The 23600-nt window shown below is 37.2% G+C and overlaps 2 protein-coding genes and 1 long non-coding RNA gene across 3 annotated transcripts in view; 1 reads left to right on the forward strand and 2 right to left on the reverse strand.

Annotated features, from left to right (window-relative positions):
- The window catches only part of LOC103996274 (phototropin-2), a 38948-nt gene extending 20482 nt beyond the window's left edge, over positions 1–18466 (forward strand). The window contains exons 14-24 of the mRNA XM_065122321.1: positions 1080–1164; positions 2299–2379; positions 5575–5678; positions 6755–6804; positions 8032–8138; positions 12336–12458; positions 14205–14256; positions 15776–15888; positions 17354–17494; positions 17578–17695; positions 18083–18466. Of these exons, the coding sequence (XP_064978393.1) occupies positions 1080–1164; positions 2299–2379; positions 5575–5678; positions 6755–6804; positions 8032–8138; positions 12336–12458; positions 14205–14256; positions 15776–15888; positions 17354–17494; positions 17578–17694 (973 nt within the window). The 3' untranslated portion in view covers position 17695; positions 18083–18466. The remainder of the gene's footprint in view (positions 1–1079; positions 1165–2298; positions 2380–5574; positions 5679–6754; positions 6805–8031; positions 8139–12335; positions 12459–14204; positions 14257–15775; positions 15889–17353; positions 17495–17577; positions 17696–18082) is intronic.
- Positions 18467–18618: 152 nt separating this feature from the next.
- Positions 18619–19776, reverse strand: LOC135619876 (uncharacterized). The gene is made up of 2 exons (XR_010489519.1): positions 19293–19776; positions 18619–19104 (listed from the first exon to the last, which is right to left on the reverse strand). It is a non-coding gene; the product is annotated as an uncharacterized LOC135619876 (long non-coding RNA).
- Positions 19777–21264: 1488 nt separating this feature from the next.
- LOC103996273 (galactan beta-1,4-galactosyltransferase GALS1) lies at positions 21265–23354 on the reverse strand. The gene is made up of 2 exons (XM_009417162.3): positions 22007–23354; positions 21265–21926 (listed from the first exon to the last, which is right to left on the reverse strand). Exons 1-2 carry the CDS (start codon positions 23179–23181, stop codon positions 21581–21583), a joined length of 1521 nt encoding a protein of 506 aa, XP_009415437.2. The 5' UTR covers positions 23182–23354; the 3' UTR covers positions 21265–21580.
- Between the last annotated feature and the right edge of the window lie 246 nt (positions 23355–23600).

Below are 23600 nucleotides of genomic sequence, written 5' to 3' on the forward strand. Positions count from 1 at the left end.
TTTTCAAGTAAGCAACTCATGATGGTTTAAGGAACCTAAAAACATGGTGGTTTGAATAAAGCACAAATTCCACTTTGATAATATAATCTTCCCAATGTTGCAAGGCTTGAAGTACCATATACAACTCTTGTTGTATGTTGAATATTTCAACTTAGCATCACTTAGTTCCTCACTGAAATAAGCAATTGCTCTGCCTTCTTGTATTAGAACAGCCCCTATTCCAATGCCAGAAGCATCACACTCCACTTGAAAAGTCTTGGAGAAGTTGGGCAATGCTAGTACTAGTGCTTCTACAAGTCTTTTCTTCAACCGAAGGCGATGAATGCCACTCGATGTTGCTAATCACGGATGCCACTCAACGCGACCAAGCCAATAGCTTGATAGGAAGATTCAATCCAAGCATAACCTGCTGAGAATTATCTGTAGATATTTTTAGAGAAGCAAAACCAAAAGACTGCCTTCTTTTTCATTTAATGGGAAGTATATGTTTCTCAAAGGAGACCCTTGAGCTTCTACAATAATGACAAACACATCCCAACCAAAAAAAAAACATGCTCCCAAGTAGTCAACACACTACTTACTAGAAGACTCTTAATGAGAGCAATAAAGTGACTGCAAAAATAAGACAAACATAATAATAAGACTCTAAAGCATAGCTAATTAGCAGTAATCTAAAATTGGATTATGCCCCTTCATCAAGTTCATTCGAGAGAAAAAATCCATGCAACCAATCCCAAATTGTTGGTCATGGCCTGTTATGGAGTCTTCTCATTCTTGAGTATTCCACCAAAACTGCTTATGTTATTGTCACTAATGAATTTGTAAGTTGTAAGCTTAGGATAACTTCTAAAAGGAATTTATGAACTGGATAATGAACTCAAAATATCAAAACAGAAGTAATGGTTCTAAAATTTCTTACAATTTTAGGTGCAATAAAAACTTGTATATAAAATTGTGGTAATGTGATATGAGGCATATTGTAATCACATAGCACACATTTCTCTTTTGTCACAACTTTTCTCTTTAAATTTTATAAACTTTATTGTCCATTGAAATCTAACTATTGGCCTTTGTTTCAGTGTACATTTGGTGGAACTGCAGGGTACTGGTGAATTATTTGCCATGAAGGCTATGGACAAATCAGTAATGTTGAATCGCAACAAGGTTTTCTCTAATCAAATCTTAATGAATATTTCTCTATGATGGTATTTTTTAAACAATGAATTCCATACTTCTTTCATGAGAATAAATTCTGCATCTAACAATATTCTTATGTGGAGTCTTAGCTCCAACAATACTTTTTATTTTGTATCCACAGTTGTAGATTGCACACAACAAAGTCCATAAATATCCCAAGAACATTCCAAGACAAAAAACTTCTCCCTCAATATCAAAATTGTTTTTCTTTTCTTTTACTTGAGAAGTCAAAATGTACTTAACAGCTAACACTGCTGTGCTTGTTGATAGTGTAAAACTATAGATAGCTATGCATTTTCTATAGAAACAAGAATCTAAATCTGAGATTAAAATGCATGGACTATATACCAACAAATCCTCAAGTTCCATATGCAATAATTTTTTTATTTTTTCCTGATTTCATTATTATGTAAAGAGTAACCAGTATAAGATGGATTCCTAAGCTTGAAGATATCACTAGATATATCATCCGAGTATATTTAGACATGTAAAGCATATATTTTGCTAACTCATTTGACAAGGGGTTGCTATTTTCCACTGAGATGTGGGATTAGCTGATCAAACGTCAAGTATCATTTTCTTACGTATATTTGTTAGACCATCTACAAGAACTATGTACATAGTTCAAAGGCTAGAAAACATTTTCCATTGTCCATCTCTGTAAGATGACTGAATACTTCCAGTTCCATGTATACCTTAAAGCGACAAAATTTTATAATCTATTGACCAAGGTTCGCAATACCGTACCGTACCAGAGTTTCGACCTGGGCTCGGTACCGGTACGGTACGGTATACCGCTCGGTACACCCAGGTGTACCGAGCGGTATATTCAGGCGTGCCGAGCACTGTAGCAGTGTCGGAACGGTAACATATGGTCCGCGTACCGAAAGTCTGACGGACCGGTACGTACCGCCCGTACCGGGCGGTACGGACCGATACTGCAAACCATGCTATTGACACTCTTAAGATATGCAGAAGTCTAGTTTTTTTATGCTTAATTCACTGTAAAACACTGATATACAAAAGGTGATAAACTACTAAAATTAGTGTAGGAATATACAATTACTCGTGAATGAGACTGACTCTTTGTGGATTTAACAGGTTCATCGAGCATGCGTAGAGAGGGAGATCTATTCACTATTGGACCATCCATTTCTTCCAACACTTTACACTTCCTTTCAGGTTTGCTCAAAAATCAAAACCACCATTTTATTTGTTTTCATAGTAAATTAATTTATTAATATTCCATGCACTATGAAATACTTCAAAAATCATTGGGTTTACATATCTAAATGAGGAAGCCATGGTGCATAGCTGCATAGCCTTGACCTTACTATATATCAGTGGAGCAAAGCCATCAGTGTTACATTTGCAGTGATAAGTGAAGCAAAGCTGCATAGTCTTCACTCTTCACACAACCTTGTATAACATTTTTTATCATGTGGTGGTTCAAACAGTATAATATGAAGCTTTTGTATGCTTTTATCAAGCCATGCAAATTCCAAACCCTCACTGCAATTTAATTGGGTCTCAAATCCTATTCTTTACATTAGAACTTAGAAGTTTCTTTAATATAGGACATCCTAATGGTTGCTAAGGGCTTAAGGGACTGAGAATAAAATTAGTGAAACAAGAAGAAAAAGGACAAGGCAGATATGAGAATATGTAAAATGCACTCAGTTTACATTAGAACTATTTCGACAATGAAAATTCAATTACTGCAGGTTCAAACATGTAATTTTGAAAGGAGAAAATGCATCAATTGAAGCACTTGTTTCCAATGATTGGCAGCTCCATCAGCATTAGGTTCTCAACAGTTTGGGTTTTTTGTGGATTGTGTATGGTGAAAAATGATATACGATAACAGGGGTTTGGGGGCTTTAGGACTGATATAATGGTATGATCTAAGAGGAAGGATAGGTTGAAGAGAGACAGGACAAGAAGATAGAAATTGGATGAATGTTATAGACTCACTCCAATCCTTCCATACTCACTTTGAGGAAACATTGTAGTCTCCTTCAATTTACTAGTATTGTGGGGAAAAAAATCATTCATTAATGTGTTGATGATCACAATTACAGTCCCTTTCACCCCTTTCTATATAGTATATACCACCATGTATCTATGAAAATTGTTTGTTCTTTCTATATTTTCATATTTGCTTTGACAAATAACCCTCCTTGTTGACAAAATTTCAAGAAAACTCCTGTCTTGTTTGTAATCTTCAATCAAACCCAAGTTTTAATTTTTTTCAACTTTTTCTCATTGTCTTTCTTTTTCTTCTTGTCATGCAATTTAGAATAGTAAAGTAGAAATATAGAAGATTTTGCCATGTGGCAACTTATAATATTTATAAAATCACCCTCTAAAGTGCTAAAATTGGTTTTTGAGTTGATTAAAATGAAAAATATGTTCAGTTGATTAATCTCCAACCCAAAGGGATTCACAATTCTTCTTTCCATGCCTAATATAGTACTGGAAGTTGTCTCAATATCCATCATGCTTACTGAGCTTCCTCATCGGACACAGCATCATCATGTATCTGTAAACCAATGAATCAATTATACTGATTAATATCAATGTATTAGGCAATTCCAAGTATCATTTAGTATTTCTACAAAGACGTATTAAACCATACTGACTAGTGACTAGTGGGTAATATGTATCAGTTCAATAAGATTCTGGAGGTACCAACATTTAATACCTTCTTAGATACATCAAGAGATGCTGATCAAGTTGATCATGCTTTAGATTTAGACCTTAAAATATGAATCCTTTGTCAACTTTTATCGTAAAAGACAATTTTCAAATAACTACCACTTTGTTCTGATTTCTGGGTCTCAATTCTTTATCTAAATCATCTGTAGTCTCCTTTAGCATTCATTTAACATGTTTATATTGGAGGATATTGTTCTAGATCACCTTATAAGGAGCAGAATGAGTTGGACTTGCTAATTTTTTCCTATTATCTCTTTTAACCAATGGACCTAATTCTCAAGATTAAAGTTTCTGTAGAAGTTGTTCTTTTGTTTCCCTTAAAAGTTGATATAAATAAACAATTGCACATAATTAACAAATGTACCAAAAACATGTTCCAGCATTGTAGAGGGCTGTATTTATGCAGCCTTGATCCTTAATTCCAAAGAGGTTCATTCTAAATAAGTGGTATAACTTGAAATTGTGTTGCTCTATGACCCTTATTCTGTATTTGCACTCTCTTTCTAATTCAACCCAAGTTACATACTAGTTCATTAACCTGAGTAGACATTATCCTCTGTGGCCTAAATTTAGAATGCTCAAAACCAAGCTATAAATGATATACCAATCAAGTCATATACTTCAAAGTTCTTGTTTACCTTAGTTCCAAATGTCGACTTTTGGGTTCTTTTATCTACCCTGTCAAATAATTTACATCCTTCATGGGGAACAGCATGAAATTTCCTGGTTTACGATGTTGTTTGTCATCTCATGAAAGCTTGATGTGATAACTATCGAGATGTCACACCAATAATTACACATCACTAATATTATTCTTCTGACCCAACAACTTAAATCTTCATTCATTTATGTACAACAAAATAAATTCAATGTAGTAAGAGCATCCAATTTAGTAATCGCTTGTTTGTTAAAGTTGACCGGATAAAGTCAACTTTATATTACATCTCCAACATGTCATTTGATATTAATTTGATTTGATTGGTGTTCAGAATCCTGACAAATTATCCTCAAATTCTCCATTTTTGTTTTTTCAAAAGTGATCCATGTAAAAGAGTGTCAACTCTTATACGAAAAGAAACTAAAGTGAATGATTCAAGCAAGATTATGCAAGGCACTAGGATTCTGTATGCTAGTCAGTAAATATTAATAGTTCTAACGTTCTATCTGCCTTTATGCAAAAGTCTCAAAACTGTAATTTCACTTGCTAGATTCTCTAGGAATGTGATGTTGTTGCATGAAGCCATGAACTTCATCTAATTAATCCCAATATATGAATTATGATGCATGTGTGAAAATGCATTCTTTGCTACTTGAAATCTTATCTTTCGACAATTCCATGACAAAGCTGTAATTCATGATAGAATCCTAATATGGATATAAAAGAAAGTCACATACAACATTTGAACATCTATACGTAGATATTTATTGACTTGTCTTCATCTTTCACTTGTGTTCATTTTATCTACTGTCATAACTACAATCTTGGTTCACACTTTCTGGTTCCTCTAGTTGTGTTTGATCCAACCACTGATTTATCTTTGAGAGTACTTTGATGCACTATGGTATTCATATTGGTGTATCTAAGTTCACTAGTTTTCTTATTGCTAAATGGCCTTTGTCAATCAAATCTAAGTTACTGATTTCTCTTATATTCCTTAGACCACAACACACGTCTGCCTAATTACAGACTTTTGTCCTGGAGGAGAACTATTTGCATTGATTGACAAGCAACCTATGAAGATTTTCAAAGAGGAAGCTGCGAGGTACAACTAAAAAGTATAAGAAATGTTTACATAACCATGTCTTAACCAGTTAAAATAGCTGTTTTTCTTCTGTCAGTAGGAGAAAAACCTGTACATTGACATGCACATGCATATGTTGATGAGTGTATTCATCCATATAGGCACTCGTAAGAGTACTTATTCCATTGTGACCTAGGAATTATGGATTTGACTAGTCAAAATAGTTTTTCCATGTGCAAAGTATGGTTCTTTTCAGAGCTTTTAAATATTGGAGACTTGATTATTATGCTACCCTGTAGATTTTCCCTCCCCAAAACTATGCTTTGCTCTATGAACCAATCATAACATATGAAAGATTGATACTAAATATATATATATATATATATATATATATATTTATTTATATGCATGTATGTATGTATGTATGTATGTATGTATGTATGTATGGATGTCAAAACATGTTAAAATAAGAAGATGCAATGTGGGTACAACAATAAAGATTTTGGGCACAGAATGTTATATATGATATATATATATATATATATATGGCAAAATTTTGGCATCCATTTAGTGTGTTAAGGTATGCAGTTTTATATTATGACAAATAATAACAAGTAATTAAGTAATAATTTAACCTATTCACCATGAGAAAATTAGTCATAACAACATGTTAGTAAGATAGTAGCAAGAACTTGTGATGAATGAATATAATTATTTTAATTTTACGAATCCAAATTTTTGCTTAATAGCAACAACTACAACCTATATCCAGTACTATAATCGAGAACTTAGCAATAGAAAAATAAAGTTCTCCATGAAATTAAAACAAGACCGTCTCAATCAGCTTCTCATGGTGTATCCAGAACAAGGTTACTAGCACTTATTAATTGGTGTATTATAGTGAATATTGGAGCCATTTAATCAAAGAAATGCTATGATAATTCTTAAATATATTTAATCAGGTTTGCAGGTTTTCTGGAAATATTTCTTGAATGACTGATGTTTGTGATTTAATATCATGCAAAATAGTTCTTGTATATAGTTGAAGTTATCTTGTTTCTTATTATCTCTTTTTTTGATATTCAAATAATTTTCAGGTTCTATGCAGCTGAAGTTGTGGTTGGTCTAGAATATCTTCACTGCCAAGGTAAATCAGTCAACTAAATCATGTGTGCAATTCCACAACAATGTTCATTTAACTCCAGTATCAACATTTCAAGAGATTTCTAATTGTTAAATTTTCTTCTAGAAGATCTTATCAGTTGCAATTATTGATAAGAAATTCACCAATAGTATGCATATTGTCATTTTTTTTCTTTTTTGTATAATCTCATATTTCTTTAAAAATGTATATATCTTTCTTAATAGGAGGAAAAGTTGCTCCTTCACTTCCTCTTTTTTCTACTCTAATTGATGTTGTAGTCAATGATGTATGTTCTGTTACCAAAACCATCCAATATGATATGCAAATAATTTGATATATCAGTTAGTGATGGCTCAATGATAAAAAATCAAAAGAGGATAATGGGGTCCCAGTTTTGTCTCATGGTCAAGACCTTACAATTGTCAGCCTGTGAGGTGGAGGGCTTGCCAAAGCAAGAGGCGCCACCGGATTTGGTCAGAGGTGGCAGTTAGAACAGGTTATTGGAGGAGATGGGAGAGAGGGGGGTGTCACAAAACAAAGAATGTGGAGATTAGGGCTTGGGTTTGGCCACTTGATACTTTCAATTGAAATTGAACAACTAGGACTTCAACTAGTTTCAACCAAGACTGAGTGATGTGGTGCTAAATAAGTGGTATAACTTGAAATTGGGTTGCTCACATTCTGGTCCATTGTCCAAATGATACAGGCACATTGATATGAGCCTTTGTTGATTTGGATTTCCATAGCCAAGAATTTAGTAAAGATGGTGACTCTTGTGTAGGAGGTTTCCACTAATGTAGGGTCTGGGTACAGAGAGTTCAGACATATTTGGAGGGTTGACATATGCAGTTTTACCCAAGTATAGAGACCGTTTCCATGACTCAAACCTTAATCATCTAGGCTGCAAAGGAGCAACCCAATTGTTGTATCAAGGCTCATGTTGATATTCACATTACAAATTCAACAACAAGAATCATTAGTAAGATTCATTTTGAGGCAAAAATTCACTTTAATATTGAAAATGTCATTACATAATGCTGTTGACAGTGCTAAAATTACTATTGGCTGTACACATTTATGTTCAAATAAAAAATTGATTGCTACAGGGTTTATCATGTAGGATATTCTCTCTTCATTCTTTGCATTGCCAATTGTTTGCATTTGAAGTGCTCAATTCACAACTAAAATGTAAAATCATGTCTAACAACTATTTCTGTCATTTTCACATAGGTATTATATATCGTGATCTAAAGCCTGAAAACATCCTACTCCAGAAGGATGGGCATGTCGTGTTGACAGACTTTGATTTATCATTCTTGACAAACTGTAAACCACAAGTATGCTTTCCGATTCCATTTCTTAACATGGTTGGCTTTTATATACATACTCTATCTCCTTTCTCTGGAAGTGTCATTTACTGTCACTAAGAAATGTAACCTTGCTCTGCTCGCTCTACAATCTAAACTGATACTTTTGATTTGTACTTTTCTTTTGTAGTTCAGTAGTTTAAACTTTAAATACTACAAATTAGTTGTATAGTGACTCTATCAAGAACAAAGGAAATTAATTAAAATAACCTTTAAATTTATAACAAATAAAAAGAGGTATATCTGAAACAAGTTCAATAAACTGAGAGACATAAATGATTGATAGAGAATGCGAGATGTATAATACATTTAGCATTGAGATCCTTCATGAATTATAGACTAACCTAGTAATTTATATGTAGTAGCATTATGTGGCACAAATTGTTTAAGCCCACTCAAATTAGTAGTAATTAGTAAATATATTAAGTCATAGATAGCTGCGTGATACTCAGGATCAATACATTAAGTCATAGATTGTGCATGCCATATCATTGTCATTCCTACATAGTATCAGTGCAGGATCAGATGAATACCAAGGACATTTATGATCCATATATATGCTATATTACTTGGTTATTATGCCACTGATCTACTAATCTAACAATGATTGTGTCGGGGCCTAGCTACAGGGCCCAAAAGTATTATTAGTAACTGACCATCAAAGTCATATATACTAGCAAAATCTTCCTCATCTTCCAAAGTGGGACCATTAAGGAGTCACACATCCATTTCTAGCTAGTAGTGTTTTTGGTTGGATTAAATGTGTTGAATAGAAAGAATTCTATAATTTGGTTTTCAATATAGAATTTTTAAAGGAAAATTATAGGCCACAGTAGTTCTTGGTCAAAACAAGCCAACAAAATTCTTGTATCCTATTGATGAAAAATGCCGCCATATTTTTATTATGGTTTTTGGCTATTTTAGTATTTGAAAAGGATTGACCATGATTTAAATTAAATACTGGCATTAAAGGTAATATATGAAGACTAAATGCCAAAACCAAGGAATGTTGTCTCATGTCAATTGGTTATATCGGTCACTAGGCAAATCGGTATGTGTCGGTTAGTGTTGGTGTTCCAAAAAAGGGCCAAAAAGATGGCTAGAAATTAAAAAACCCTATTTCATGGTTTTTTGTCCTAATTTTATATATATATAAATTATATTAATATAAGAATAAAATGTATCTAAGCCATAAGAGAATAGAAATTCAAGGTTATATAGATGAAAAATTATCTTTGTCTTTTCAGATATGTCGAGGAACAACTTTGTCACACAATCCTCCGAAGGAATGTGCTTTTGTTTATCTTTAGTCACTTATAGGAAAGAGAGTTATATGTTAGATTAGATTCAAAAACTTTAAAATTTAAATAAAATAATTAATTAAGATAATATTATATATACTTTCTTCTACCACTAAAATGGATGACTGAAATCATGGAACAGGGTCCTTAATCCTATAAAGTTTCATGTCAATATGGCTGGTTTATTGAATCCAATATTGGAACTGCTCAAATGACATTGTACTGGTAACCCATGTGTTATTGATCCATCAATGTGGAAACGATCATTGTCTCATCATCATTAATTACACATGACTAAAGAGCCCACTGAGGTAAGTATGACTATAGTACATAGGGCTATGGAGGTTGGAGTGCACTAGAACTTCAACTATCATCACTGACCTATTGCTTTGTAATGTAGGAATGATCGAACTAAAAAAAAAATGACTAACTATCATCATATAATTGTTGGCTATAAGAATCTTTGTGATGTGAAGGCTACAAATACAATGAACTCCTATGAGTGTCCATATCATATAGGTCTGACTAATCTATTCATAGTCATTGACTATCTTTCCCTTACCTTTATCCTTCTGGCCATAAATAATGTGTAGACACTCGAGCTCCATGATCTGGGTGGCATACATAAGGTGCTTTTCCTTCATCCATGCTCCACCCTACGGCTAAGTAGCTGGAATAATCGACTATCGCCATCATCACCATCAATCATTGTACAACTATTGATGTTGCTATTATTTCCACAGACCTCACATATATGGATTATGAGGGAGATGGTGTCTCATCATCGGATTGAAACTATTATTCAACAATCCTTTTAAATGGATCTGTCGATACTACTACCTTCCTCTTTTTCGTTTCATATTGGGCAAACATCTATGATATGCCACCACTACTACTACCTTCTCATCCTCATCAAGGTCATCATCTTCTCCACCTACAATTATGCCTTATCCTACTCCTCTTCTCTTCCTCCAACCATCTTCTCTCCCTCTTTCTCTTTGGTCCAAATAGTATCGAATGGTTTGAGTGCGAATACATGGATTTATACCAATATCATATTGGTTTGACTAGTAAATAATCTTGAGATAGGATGGAGATTTTGAAAACTTGTTATAGATATATCCCGATTTATTATTTAACAAGATGAAGAAATTGATGAATATATTATTCATATTCTAAAGTTGGATGAAGTGGAGAGGGAGATCAATGGTTTTGTGTCATCACAGGATATCCCTTAGATTAAGAGAAAATTTTCATAAGACAGTTATTTTTAAAAAAAATAAGATTAATAATTAGTCAAAATGATAGGCAGTGTCTATAAAGATGTCAGTATGGTCCAAATTATCTCCCAAGATGATTTTCCATTCGGTAGAGTTCCCTAGAGGCAAGATGGTGGGCCTCATTATTAATAGTTCTAGGAATATGTCTAAAACAGACATTATTGACCTCCATGATCAAGTTCTAAATGTTACGAAACAAGGAAATGATGTACCAAGGTACCTTGTTTATATTAGTGACAAAATTGCTGCATCTTAAGGAGTCCAAAAGGAATATAATTTACCGAAAACCTAGAGAATTGGCTTAGAGTCCCTTTAGAATGACAATTTCTTCAGCTTGAGCAGGACAAAATAGGGAGAACAAACCAGCATATATTTTACTTGTTGATCCTTTAGGATGAAACCAGGCACCATCACATTCTAAAAATGTCGTTAAACTCAGATGGGATAGTGTTGTTTTTAACAGTTTTGGAATTACTTATCCTCTCAGATTCCTTGCCAAACTGATGAAGATCATTGATGGATATAACCACCTTTCTCATAAGGGAAGAGGTTGTAACCTGGAGGATGCAAAAGCAGACACTGTTTCAGTTTAATCAAACATGTCACAAGGAAATATCAATTATGCTACGAAGGTGGGAGAGTTGTACTGATTCAGAGGTAGAGGGTTTTTGAAGCCAAGTACCTTAGTGTCAATTGTTAAAGTTGTAGAAGTTAACTTTGAGGTGGTTCTTCGCAATCTCCCAAAAGTCAAGGACAAACTGACATTTGAAATAAATATAATTGGTCAGTTATAAATCCAACTATAGTTTATAACTTTGCATATCTAAGTGTTGGTCAGTTTATGCAATATATACAAAAATATGTGTAGCTGAAATTCTTCATGTACTGGTCACTACATGAAGTTAAAAAAAATATAGAAAATATATTTATCTATTTGTAAACAATTAAGTGTAAGTCCAATGAAAAATAAATTATGAGAGGAATGTTTAAGATGATGTGAATATGTTTAAAGGAAACCTTAAGATGATATGGTCAGATGAGGCGTTTTGATTAGCAATGTGGTGCCATGACAGATAGATGGACAAATAAGAAGACTTGCATAGATACAAAAGAGGAGATTTGAATGTTCTTGAATTAATTAGAAAGGTCACCTTTTATAAAGCTCAATGACATGAAAAGATTCATGTAGCCAATCCAAAATAATTGGGTGACTTAACTACTTGTTGTTGGAGTTTACAATAAACTTTAATTGTTATATCCTATTTAATTTTCTCTGTTTCTCTCAAGATGGACTAGAATCAGATATCTAAGGATTACAACTAAGCATATCTCAATGTTCTTTAACTGCAATGTATCTGGATAATAAATTATCTAAGCAACACTAAGAAGACACGAACAACAGATATTGAAAAGTTCACAAGTGACATTAATTCTATCAGGATAAAAGATATTTTGCCGACTTGTGAATACTTTGTCAACTGAAATATGTATATTTAGATTATTTTGGTCTTTAATTCTCTCATTGATTGGAGTATTTTCATAAGTTTTTCTATTCTGAGAAATCTTTTTTATATTGCCTGATGCAGGTGGTAAAACAATCATTACCCTCAAAAAGAAGAAAATCGAGAGATCATCTTCGTCCAACCTTTGTAGCAGAACCTAGTACTCAATCAAATTCATTTGTTGGAACAGAAGAGTATATAGCTCCAGTATGGTCTTCTCTCCTGCTTGTGATACTTTAGTTGTTTTTAACTTTTTACAATGACACAACTTAAATTAAGAAATACCCTTCTAGCATCATGCTTATAGTTGACTTTGCTTTTATGTCTTTCTTTCTTTCTCACTTATTTGCTCTCAGTTTTATATCCTCTAACCTCTGTTCTTAGTTTCAGATTTCCTCTATTTTATACTGAATCCAATCCATTTAATGGCTTACCATGCTTTTTCTTTTGGCACACATATACTCATGATGAATTATATTAAATTGCCACAACTGCTGCATATTTTGTTATCCTGATGCATATTTCATTGCTGAAATGTCTTCGCTGGTTTCATTTTCCATCAAGTCAACAATATTACTGCATTATTCGGTTGTCCTAAAACCTTTGCAGCATCCACACCAAAAGGATGTCCTTGAGCTGGTCATCAGTTGCAATTGTCATACATATGCAGCAATTTTTACAGATATGTTATAAGTCATCTTGAATTGCGATCAGATATGGTCATACAAGCCTCATATGCAAGGATATAAAATCATGGTTAAACTGTCAAAATGATCGCATATAAGTTTCACAAAAGTGAACTTTTACTATAAACGACCTATAGACTGTTCATTTTAGAATGAAACAATAGACAGACATGGTGAGAGGCTTTTAGATTTGAACATTTTTAAATATGGAAAATATTGGAAGATTTTCATAATCTTGGAAGATTTGTGGACAAATTTTAGCCCTCTTCGTGCGCATTTGAAGTGAATAGATATACCCAAATTTGCTCAACCTTAACCTACTCAACATTACATGCTTCACACAACAAAGATTTACTATTTATAGTCCATGTTACTAGAGTTCTAAATTATTTCTGGAGACCTCAATTTTATTCATTTCATCAACAAGATTCAGATTGTTATTCATTGTTTCTACTTTCTTCCATTTTCATAAGATTGTTTGAGCATTAGTTCTACTGGTTCCTAAACTAATATCCAGATAGATCAGGTTTCGATGTCTTTGATGAAAACGTATATAAGAATTATAGTTTGACTTTGAAGAGGAATTTCGATTTGTGGAAATATGAGCAGAAAGCATAGGATTTTATAATATTGTTTGAGCATTAGTTCTACTGGTTCCTAAACTAATATCCAGATAGATCGGGTTTCATTGTCTTTGATGAACATGTATATGTGAATTATAGTTTTAAGAGGAATTTCAACTTGTGAAAATATGAGCGGAAAACATAGGACAAACATTAAGATACTGCTGATATCATGGGTTGCAGATGCTGATTATTTCTATGCAGTTTAGCTGGCATATATAATAAATGCACCAGTGGCCTGCTAGTTGGCATGTACCATATTGGCACATTATCTGCATGTCTCTTTGACTAAAACCATGACATAATTCATAAATTTAAATACGCATTCTGGTGGATAATACAGAAATCCGACTTCCAAACAGAACTTGTTATACTGCAAGAATAGTAAGGAAAATTTTTCTTGTAAGCTGTTGGTATATCAAAAAGCAATCCGCCACGTTGTTGTTTTGATTTTCAGTGTAATTCTGTCTGAATCTGATCTATGTTGTGTCTTTTATCACCAAAATCTCTTCACGAGTCGCAGATACTTTTTATGATTACTTTCATTATATCTTTGAAATATTACTATTAAGTATAATTAGTTTCAAGTACTTGCTTGCTTCTTTTGTGATTGTCTTATATCTCCTAAAATCTCTTTCTTTCAGGAGATTATTACAGGAGCAGGGCATAGCAGTGCCATTGATTGGTGGGCTCTTGGTAAGCACATGCACACAAGGCATAATTGCTAAGTTGTGTTTCTTTGCTTAAGCATGTATTTTTTTATCAAATCTTTCTATTTTCACAATCTAATGACCTAATTATGTCAATCTAAGTTTGTTAGTGGCAAATAGAAGGTACTATAAAGTTTTTTTCAGACAAAAAAACCATGCTAGAATGATTGTCAATATTAAAAGCAACATATATTCGAATTGTAAATGTTGAAGGACAATAGGTAGAATGTTAGGCCAACTTAACCTTTCTACACCTAATAGCTTGTAAAAATACTTTTCATTAGAAATAAGTAGACTGAATAGTACAATAACTTCATATTGCAACAAATCATACCCTCACACCAAATCATACCCTCACACCAAATCCACATCTCTGTAGAAACATCACCAACAACTTCTACAGTGACACAAATTACAGATACTTCATATTTGTTCACTTGATTTTGTAACAGCTAAAACAATCAGAAAAATCCAGCAACTCAGTGCCTATATCTGCTGAATCATTAACCTTGGCATCATCTTTCTTATTCCATAACCAGGGATATTCTGACTAACACCAGACTCAAGTCATCTCCAAAATGAGATGGAAAGTCCCAATATTCTAGCAGATCTGGTATCCTTTTTCTTAAGGCAAACTGGCTGCAGTATCCTTAACTATAAAATTCATAGAAAATTTTGACATAACCGCATTAACAATTTTCTTGATAATAGTCTGGTTAGGTTTTCATCTTTTTTATCTTTATAGATGTGATTGTTTCTTCCTAGTCAGATTACAAACTGTGGCAGCCAGCAACAGAGAACTAAAATTGTTGATTAAAGCCTTGCCTTAATGACATGTAGAGAATGAAAGAGCCTCTTGTTATACAATCATGTACTTCTGTTAATCTTGCTGAACTTTATCAGTTTCTGTTCCTACATATTCTTACTCACAGGAGCATGAGATCTGTTAGTCACAATACTGCTGCTGCAACATACAAAACTGGGATTCTATGCAACACCCTTTATCATCAATTTATCGTGTGTCATCAGCATGCCATTAACAGCAAAGCTAAGAACAAAGGCAAACTTTGGATTTCTTTTTCCATGGTGCACCATATGGTCCTGCACCATTTAACTGGAGAAATTTTCTCAAGCATCTTTCACAGCAAAACCTTTAACTAACTAATGTTAGATATCCAGGTCTCTCTGTTTTCAATATTTGCAATCAGAATCTTCTTTTTTTATTCCAAGTAGCTTCTGTTTCCTGGTCAACAATAGGTGGAAAAAGCCATTTTGCAATCATAATCACACTTACATTGATAATCACACGAACAATTATATAGATCACTGAATAATCATGTCAGCAAAAGTCACCTGGATAAGACAATCATGCCAGCATGAATTCCAGATCAGTGACTAAGAATCTGCCTTGTAGTAATCCAAGGAACAGTCCTTATTTCAATCAAAATATTATTCTGTGAGTTCTCTTTTTTGCCTTTTGTTGACTTCTTGTAATTAAAATGCAGGAATCTTGTTATATGAGATGCTGTATGGCCGTACACCTTTCAGGGGGAAAAATCGGCAGAAGACCTTTGCAAATATTCTGCATAAGGACCTCACATTTCCTAGTAGCATTCCAGTAAGAAATTTTACCCCACAATCAGGTCCTACTGTTTATGGCATATAAATGTAATATACACCTGCATCATATTTAGTACCTTCGCTTCAATATATCCAAGACTCTTGCTTATGGCACTATGAGGTTATTCTGTCACCATACCTGAATACAAAAAAGCTGCAAATAAAGCTTCTCCCACTGAAACAAAGATTTCTGTCTAATACAATCAAAGGTTTTCAGTTCAAAAACTATAATGGCAGCCGATCTTCCCTTTCTATGTTGATGCCAATAGCGCTAGTCATAAACTTCAAATTTCTTTAGCAGCTAATAGAGCACAAAGAAATAGAAATGGCTGCCCTGTGAAGATCAAAATGGGGTTTTGATAGCAGCTTCACACTTCTATTCATTATTCCCACTACAAATTTCTGTCCTGTCAATAGGATTCATTATTCAGTATGTTGTTATGACTTAATAATACCCTATGTTCAATGACTGAAAATCTTAAATGTTCTAGAAATTCATAATTTAGGACTTAAAAGTTAACCTTATTTAGGTAATATTGTTCACATCACATATTTTGATAAGCTTTCAGATGTCCTTCGACAGATATCTTCAAGAACATGGATTGATTTTTTGAGTATAGTACAATGCCTTTTGAACATGGGTTAAGAAAAACAAAAAACAGCCTTTGCTATGAGCCTTTTTTGTGCCTTATTTTTCTTTACAAAAAAAAATGTTGACCCTCTGAAGCAGGGTTTGCCGTACCGAGCCGTACCGCCCGTACCAGGCGGTATGTACCGGTCCGACAAGTTGTCGGTACGCGGACCGCCCTGTACCGGTCCGCAATGTAGCAGTGCTACAGTAACACTGTAGCGCACTGTAGCAGTGCTACAGCGCTCGGTACACCTCGGTGTACCGGTCGGTACACCCGTACCGTACCGAGCACGAGTCGAAACGCCGGTACGGTACGGTACGGCAAACCTTGCTCTGAAGTGCAATGTGGTGTTCTTTGCATTGTCCACCTACTACAGCTACTTTAGATCCAATGGCTTCCAAGAATAACAAAATTTACCAATATCTCTTCTCTTTGACTCCTATAACAAATACAGACTATATGTTTTTTCTGTGTTTTTGATAAAATTGGCCCTGCTACACTAGAAGAGATAATAAAGAGTTTACACACACACAAAAATTTCATTAGCAACCCTCTTAATTAGTGGCAACTGACCCTATGAGCACAGAGTGCACATTACACAGAATGATAGAATGCAAATTAGATAGTTCTGTTACAGCTCTTTATTCTAGATTGTATTATAGAAACATACAAGGCAAGCATGTTAGAAGATGTGGTTTTCTATAGATCCAGGGTCTTTAGTTTGGGAGTATTGTTTTCTTTGTTCTCTTGCTGAAAATTCAGCACTTCCAATCTCAACATGGAACTTATGGAAAGACAATTTCTTATTTGGTGATTGTTTGTGTTTGACAGGTTAGTCTTGCAGCCAGGCAGTTAATCCATGGATTACTCAACAGAGACCCTGCTAATCGTTTGGGATCAAAAACTGGAGCCAATGAGATCAAACAACACCCCTTCTTCCGGGAGATTAATTGGCCACTTATCCGCTGCATGGTACTTTGTTTCACTATTATTATTGGACTTCAGTAAGCAATCATATAAACTAGTATCCAATTGATGTGCTTCCCTTTCCACAGACTCCACCAGAGCTGGATGTTCCACTTCAATTGATCGGAAGGGAACCTGATCCCGTGGTGAATGATGTACAATGGGACGACGAACAGACGATCATACAAGGTCTAGAAAATTTATGAAGTGAGTACCACCAAAAATGACAAAGCTATACACATATTCAGTCCCTAGACCAACAAATAAAAGGAAAAAGCATATTGAAAACCAGTAGAATCAACAAAAACATCTAGCACATTGAACAAAAGATGATCATCCAATTTTATGCCATAAACATTTGGACAAGTTAAAAGGTATTTGAAATCGGAGATCTGCTAAGAAAATCTGTGGTAAATAAAAAATTTGTTCATTTCCAAGGAGATCAAGGCAATCTTGAATTTTGTGCTTTTTTCTAAGTTGAGATCATTGTTAATATCATCAACAATTTTGCTGTTTTATTTTTGCCAGTTGATTGGAGAAACCATATGAATTATGATTGCTTATTGACTACTTGCATTTGAATCACATTAACAGAGCTGAGAAGATGAGGAGCTAATGAGATCCGAAACAGCTCAAAGCTCTCTTATCTCACAAATGATCAATGTCTGCTACTTCATGGATAATTTTGATGAAAATATAGAGGTCATCATGTACAGGAGAAAAAAGTGATGATTCTATCATGATCATCTCTGTATGAGTGTTGTGAATAAGTGATAGATTCAGGACAGACCATTAGTAGATGTAATTGCTCCCATCTGGGATCATAAAACAGCATAAACATATGAGTTAATAAGCCCATTTATAGGGATGATGATAATAATTTCATGCTCCTCCTATCTAACTAAATAGGAAGTTTGGTTCTTGTTATCTTTGTAAGCATATAATTATGTTATATACCAGCATTGAGCTTTTATCCAATGATGCCCCCTAATTGGTTTTTACTGATAGCAGATAAAATTTTCCCAACTATTTGAGAAAATTTCTCTATTCCATTGAGGGAAATCCTCTATTCTGTTGAAGGAAATCCTCCCTCCTAATTTGTATAAATAGGAGAACGATATGTTAATACATTTAAGCTTCTTCAATAAAGCTTCTTCAATAATTCTTCTTATCTTCTATTATTTCCAATATGGTACCAGAGCAAGTGAGACAAGCAAGACTCCGCGGCCATCGAAGCTTGTCATTCACCATATCCCTTGCCTCTATAGAGAAGGGGGGAACTCTTTTCCGTGCCCTCGACAGTGGATCCCTCTCTAACCCCTGCCCGCTCCTTCCCTCTTCTCCTTCATGTCCTCAGCTTCTGCTTAGAGCAAATCGCTGTAGGTTTCTCCACCAAATCGCTGTAGCTTCCTCCTCTATTGTAGCTTTCTCTTCTATTGTAGCATCGCTACAACTATCTCCTCTGTTGTAGCATTACTGCTCCTCAGCTGTAGCTTCCTCCTTTGCTGTAGTTGCCACCATCGTCGTCGCAGTCGCAGCAACCGCAGCGAGCCCTCCTTAGCTCGTAAACTGTTTGCTTTACATCGATCTAAGATTGATATCCTTGACAGGAGCACCTGCGGGGGCATAATAGCAGATAAGATTTCAAAAAAATTTCTCTATTCTATTAAGGAAAATCCTCCCTCCTAATTTATATAAATAGGAGAAAGATATGTTAATGCATTCAAGCTTATTCAATAAAGCTTCTTCAATAAAGCTTTTTCAATAATTCTTCTCATCTTCTATTCTTTCTGACATTTACTACCATAAAAATGCTCCTTCCCCTTCCACCACGTCGCATGTCACCTTCCCCTATTGTGAGCGGTGCCGCCTGTTACCTTCGTTCCTTGCTCCCACCGTGAACGGCACCGCCCCCTCCGCCTTCGCCCTTGTTGCCCCACCCCTTCTTGTTGGCGGCAAGGAGCTCTACCTCCTCGTCGCCGCTGCAGAAGGTGCCGCTCATGGGGCCCCCGCCCTTCCGACCCCGATCGCACCCTCGGCGTCGCTCCCTCTTTCCTTGCGATCGAAGAACTCCCTCCGCACGTCATTGCCTTCCTCGCGGAGGGAGCTCTTTGATCGCGAGGAAGATCCCGGTGCGGAGGGAGTTGTTCGACCGCGACGATGTGAAAGATGGAGCGATGAAGGGCGGGGTGGGTGACAACGAGGGTGCGATGAAGGTCTGAAGCGCAGGGCCCCATGAGCGATATCGCTTCCGATAGGCAACGTCGGTGGCTGATGGAAGACGGAATACTAATTGGGCAACGTCATCGGATGAAAGATGTCCCAAATCCTTTGTATGCTGCACGATGTGACATCCTACGGACGAGAGCTACATGAAAGATGAGGACGTGAACAGCTCACGAAGCCGAAAGCATGGAGATAGGGGAGACCAGACTGTAGACGAGGGAGATCAAAAGCAGTGACAGCTTTCCAGCAACCAATGCGTGCCAGCATGCATGCGTCGTCCCATCAGACTGACATCCAGGAACAGTGACGCGCTCGTCGACCTGCCAACTCGACTTCTCCTCGCCTCTGCGTTCAACACGCCATGGCGAAACCAACCAGTTTGATCGGGAAAGGGACAAACAACAACCAATGATGAGAGTCTGCATGTGGACATGCAGAAACACGACGAGGCTTGATTGATGCCGTGCGAACTGGCAATTCATTTCTGGCCTGCAGGAAGCGTCCGGGTGGTATCAGGTGGAGCCATGGCCGTAAAGGCAGGGCAATAGCTTTAATGGGAACACAGGAACTGAGGGACGGATGGATGGAGGACCAGTGTGTGAATCCTCGGCCAGTTCATACGCTGCGCGTTGTCTTCACCGTTGCCGCATTATTCTGGCCACTAATCTCGAGCGCTCGAGGTCGTCAATGGCAGGCAACCTCGGAACGTTTTGCACATACAGCGATGTAGATGGATGACATCCAAGGCAAAGAGGTTTCCCATTACCTACATGACGACTCCAGCTTTTGATGAAGATAAAATCCAAGATTTTAATTGAGTGGGAAAGATTTCCATAAACTCGAATTAACATGTCAATGAAAAATATATATATATATATTTTTAAAATTAGATATGGAATGAAATAAAAAGATATATATATGTGTATTATTCAAACTCATGATTTACTCTTAATACCATTTATTAAACTCATGCACTTGTTCTATGATAAATATTTCAATTTTAGAATTTTTTTTAACAGTATATTTTTTTATCTAATACCTAAAATATTATTAATTTGATACTCAGTCATTTACTTTGTATCTCTTTCTTTTTTCTATGAAATAATTCACATGATAAATCAATCTAGTTACAATATTTTTATACTATGATATAATATTTTTTAATAATATTTAAAAATACAAACATAATAGTATAAAAATATTATATTATAGTATTTTAAATAATATAAAAAAATATTATAATATAATGTAAAAATGAAGGAAAAAAAATGGATAGATGCTGAGTATTCCTGATATTATTGGAAAATTTTTTAAAATAAGGAATATTTTTTGAGAAAATCCAAAAGTCATCCTTATAGGATTATAATTTTTTTATATATTTATAAATTTAGATTTAATAGAAGTCTTCGACGGTGCATGTCATTGGGTGGATGGTATGGTGGCGTGGAGAGCACAGGTTACATGCATGCATGCATGTAATTGCCTCGACCACATTCGCATAGAAATGTATTATTGGATTGCAAGTATTATACTTCAATGGACACAGGTCACGGGCTCCAAAAGCTCCTTTCCCACGTAACATTCCTTTCAATCAATGTGCCCACCACTTCACATGACCCCAACCAGAGAGAAATTATGGGAAATAAAGGGGAAAAAAAAGGGAAAGAAATCAGAAGCTCTGTTGAATCACGTCTCTCACTTTGATCAGTCCAAATTGGTCAAAACCAATGGCCTCTGACAACCCAACAAGATACGAGCAGAATCTGCATCCACCTCCGAGCTCAGGAACAGAGATCTCCCAAAGAATTCTGACGAATGTCTACTGTATAACGTATGAATGGATCATCACTTCTGCTACTCCTACTGTTATCTTCCGATGCTTCCAATGGTTTGCTTCTCAAAGCGCTTGATGGTCTCAGCCAGACGCTTCATGTTGTCATCATACACGTACGGGATCTTCTCGAACCATGTCACATTGCCTTGGGCCGGCGATGGCACGAACTCCCGGCACGGCTCGCCCAGCACGTTGATGGAGTTGTGGTAGTGGTAGTAGCGGATCATGTCCTCGGTCTTGTGGGTAGTCTTTCCGATGATGTTCTCCGACATGTGTACTCCTGTGGCGTACGCGTTCTTGGCCTGGATCGCGTACTTCCGATCTCGCCGCACTCTGGTGATCGAGTTGCGGAACACCAGCTTCTCGAAACCCCAGTCTCTGTTGACCGTCGGTAGAAGAGAGATTTAGAGTCGAACGAAGAGAAAACAGTCTCGAGTTGGGTAACAATGAGCTCTCACCTGGAGTAGTCCTTGGAATCGAGCGCGCACAGTTTGCTGGACATGGGATTCTGCTCGATGGTGAACTGTGTGTAGGCAGAGAGGTTCGCCAGCACCGACTCCAGCGTCCTCCCCTCCGGCAGGTACAGGTACTCATCCACATCGAAGTAGAAGGTCCAGTTGGCGGCGTGTCGGTACCTGTGCAAGCAATCGTTGACTACCAAGAACTGGTTATGGTAGTAGCCGTCGAACTCTGCCTGCGCCCTGATGTCCTGCACCGTCGCCCGACCCGCCTTCACCCATGGCTCCAGCACAGCTCGCACCTCGGGCCCGACTCCCCCGGCGTCGTGGAAGACAAAATGCGAGTTCGGGCCGAAGAAGAAGGCGTGGTAGGCCATCCACTCCCGGATCCTGTTGGGGTTCAGATCACCGTAGAGGGAGGATCCACAGTACAAGTAGTCGTACTTGAACGGCGGCCGGTAAAGGGACTCGTCGTAGGCGCCCGGAGATTCCTCCAAAGCTACGAACTTTTCGTATCTCCGGGACTGGACGGAGTAGTAGGCGTGGAGGAGGAGCTTGCCGCCGACGTTGTCGGCGTTGGGGTTGGAGGGGAAGGTGCAGTTGACGACGACGACGGTGTAGACGCGGCCGTAGCCCCAGTCGGGGAGCATCTTGTACGCCTTGGCCCTAATGGGCTGCGAGGAGGCGTTGGCGGCGGCCGAGGGATTGGGGTTGGGAAGCCACTCGCATTTGTACCACGGGGTGCCGTAGACGTGGGTGGGCTTGGAGGCGAGGCCGACGACGGAGAAGGTGGCCGGGCCGCCTCGGTAGGCGCCCATCTGGACGAACAGGGCGGCGGCACTGCCATAGGCCCGGAAGACCCGCTTGTTGGGGTCGGAGGGAGCCTGGACGGGAAGTCCAGATCCGGGAATCGGAATCGCAGAAGCGGATGCAGGGGAGGGAGAGGAGGAAGCAAGCTTCGAACTTTGGAGCGGAGTTGAGGCGGCGGCGGTGGGGGGAGGGCAAAAGGCGCGGAAGGAGAGGAAGGGCCGGTAAGGTTGGAGCTGCCACGCGGCCATGAGGAGTGTGAGGACGACGAGGGTGACCGCGAAGGCCTTCAAGTCAAAACGGGGGAGAGGGAACGGCATGGCTGGGGGAACTCCATGCTCCCCTTCTTTTCTCATGTTGGCCTTCATCTCTCGGTGTTTCTCTCCCGCTCCTCCCTGATCTACAGCGGAGACGCCCTGTTCTCTCGAGCGGAACCCGAAGAAACGAGGATAGGCAGGTAGCTCACTGTCACACTCTTTCTCTGACAGAGGTGGAGGACGAGGGGGGCATTAGATATGCTTTACGCCGGACGCAAAGAAAGGCCACCGGGATCTTCTCCAACGACGCCTCGCATAAGATCCGTGCAACTCCATCATCATCATCAGAGCCGTTTACAGATGTGGGGTGGGCCCAGCAACCAAGAAGGAAGTCCATACCAACAGGTAGTGGGCGGACCCACGCGGTATGGCGTTTGTGGTATGTATGTCGGGTTGTCATCGGAATCTGATAAATCGTAAAAAACGCGGTTTTTGATGCATACTTTGGAGGGTTATAATAATTCGTTTAT

This window comes from Musa acuminata, chromosome BXJ2-8 (genome assembly GCF_036884655.1).
Source record: "Musa acuminata AAA Group cultivar baxijiao chromosome BXJ2-8, Cavendish_Baxijiao_AAA, whole genome shotgun sequence".
In the NCBI taxonomy this organism is placed as follows: Eukaryota; Viridiplantae; Streptophyta; class Magnoliopsida; order Zingiberales; family Musaceae; genus Musa; species Musa acuminata.

Excerpts from the sequence above, each read along its gene's own strand:
- LOC103996273 (XM_009417162.3), bottom strand. The coding sequence starts at position 23,181 with ATGAAGGCCAACATGAGAAAAGAAGGGGAGCATGGAGTTCCCCCAGCC. Across the intron at positions 21,927-22,006 it reads GATTCCAAGGACTACTCCAG|AGACTGGGGTTTCGAGAAGC; the intron begins GTGAGAGCTCAT and ends GACGGTCAACAG.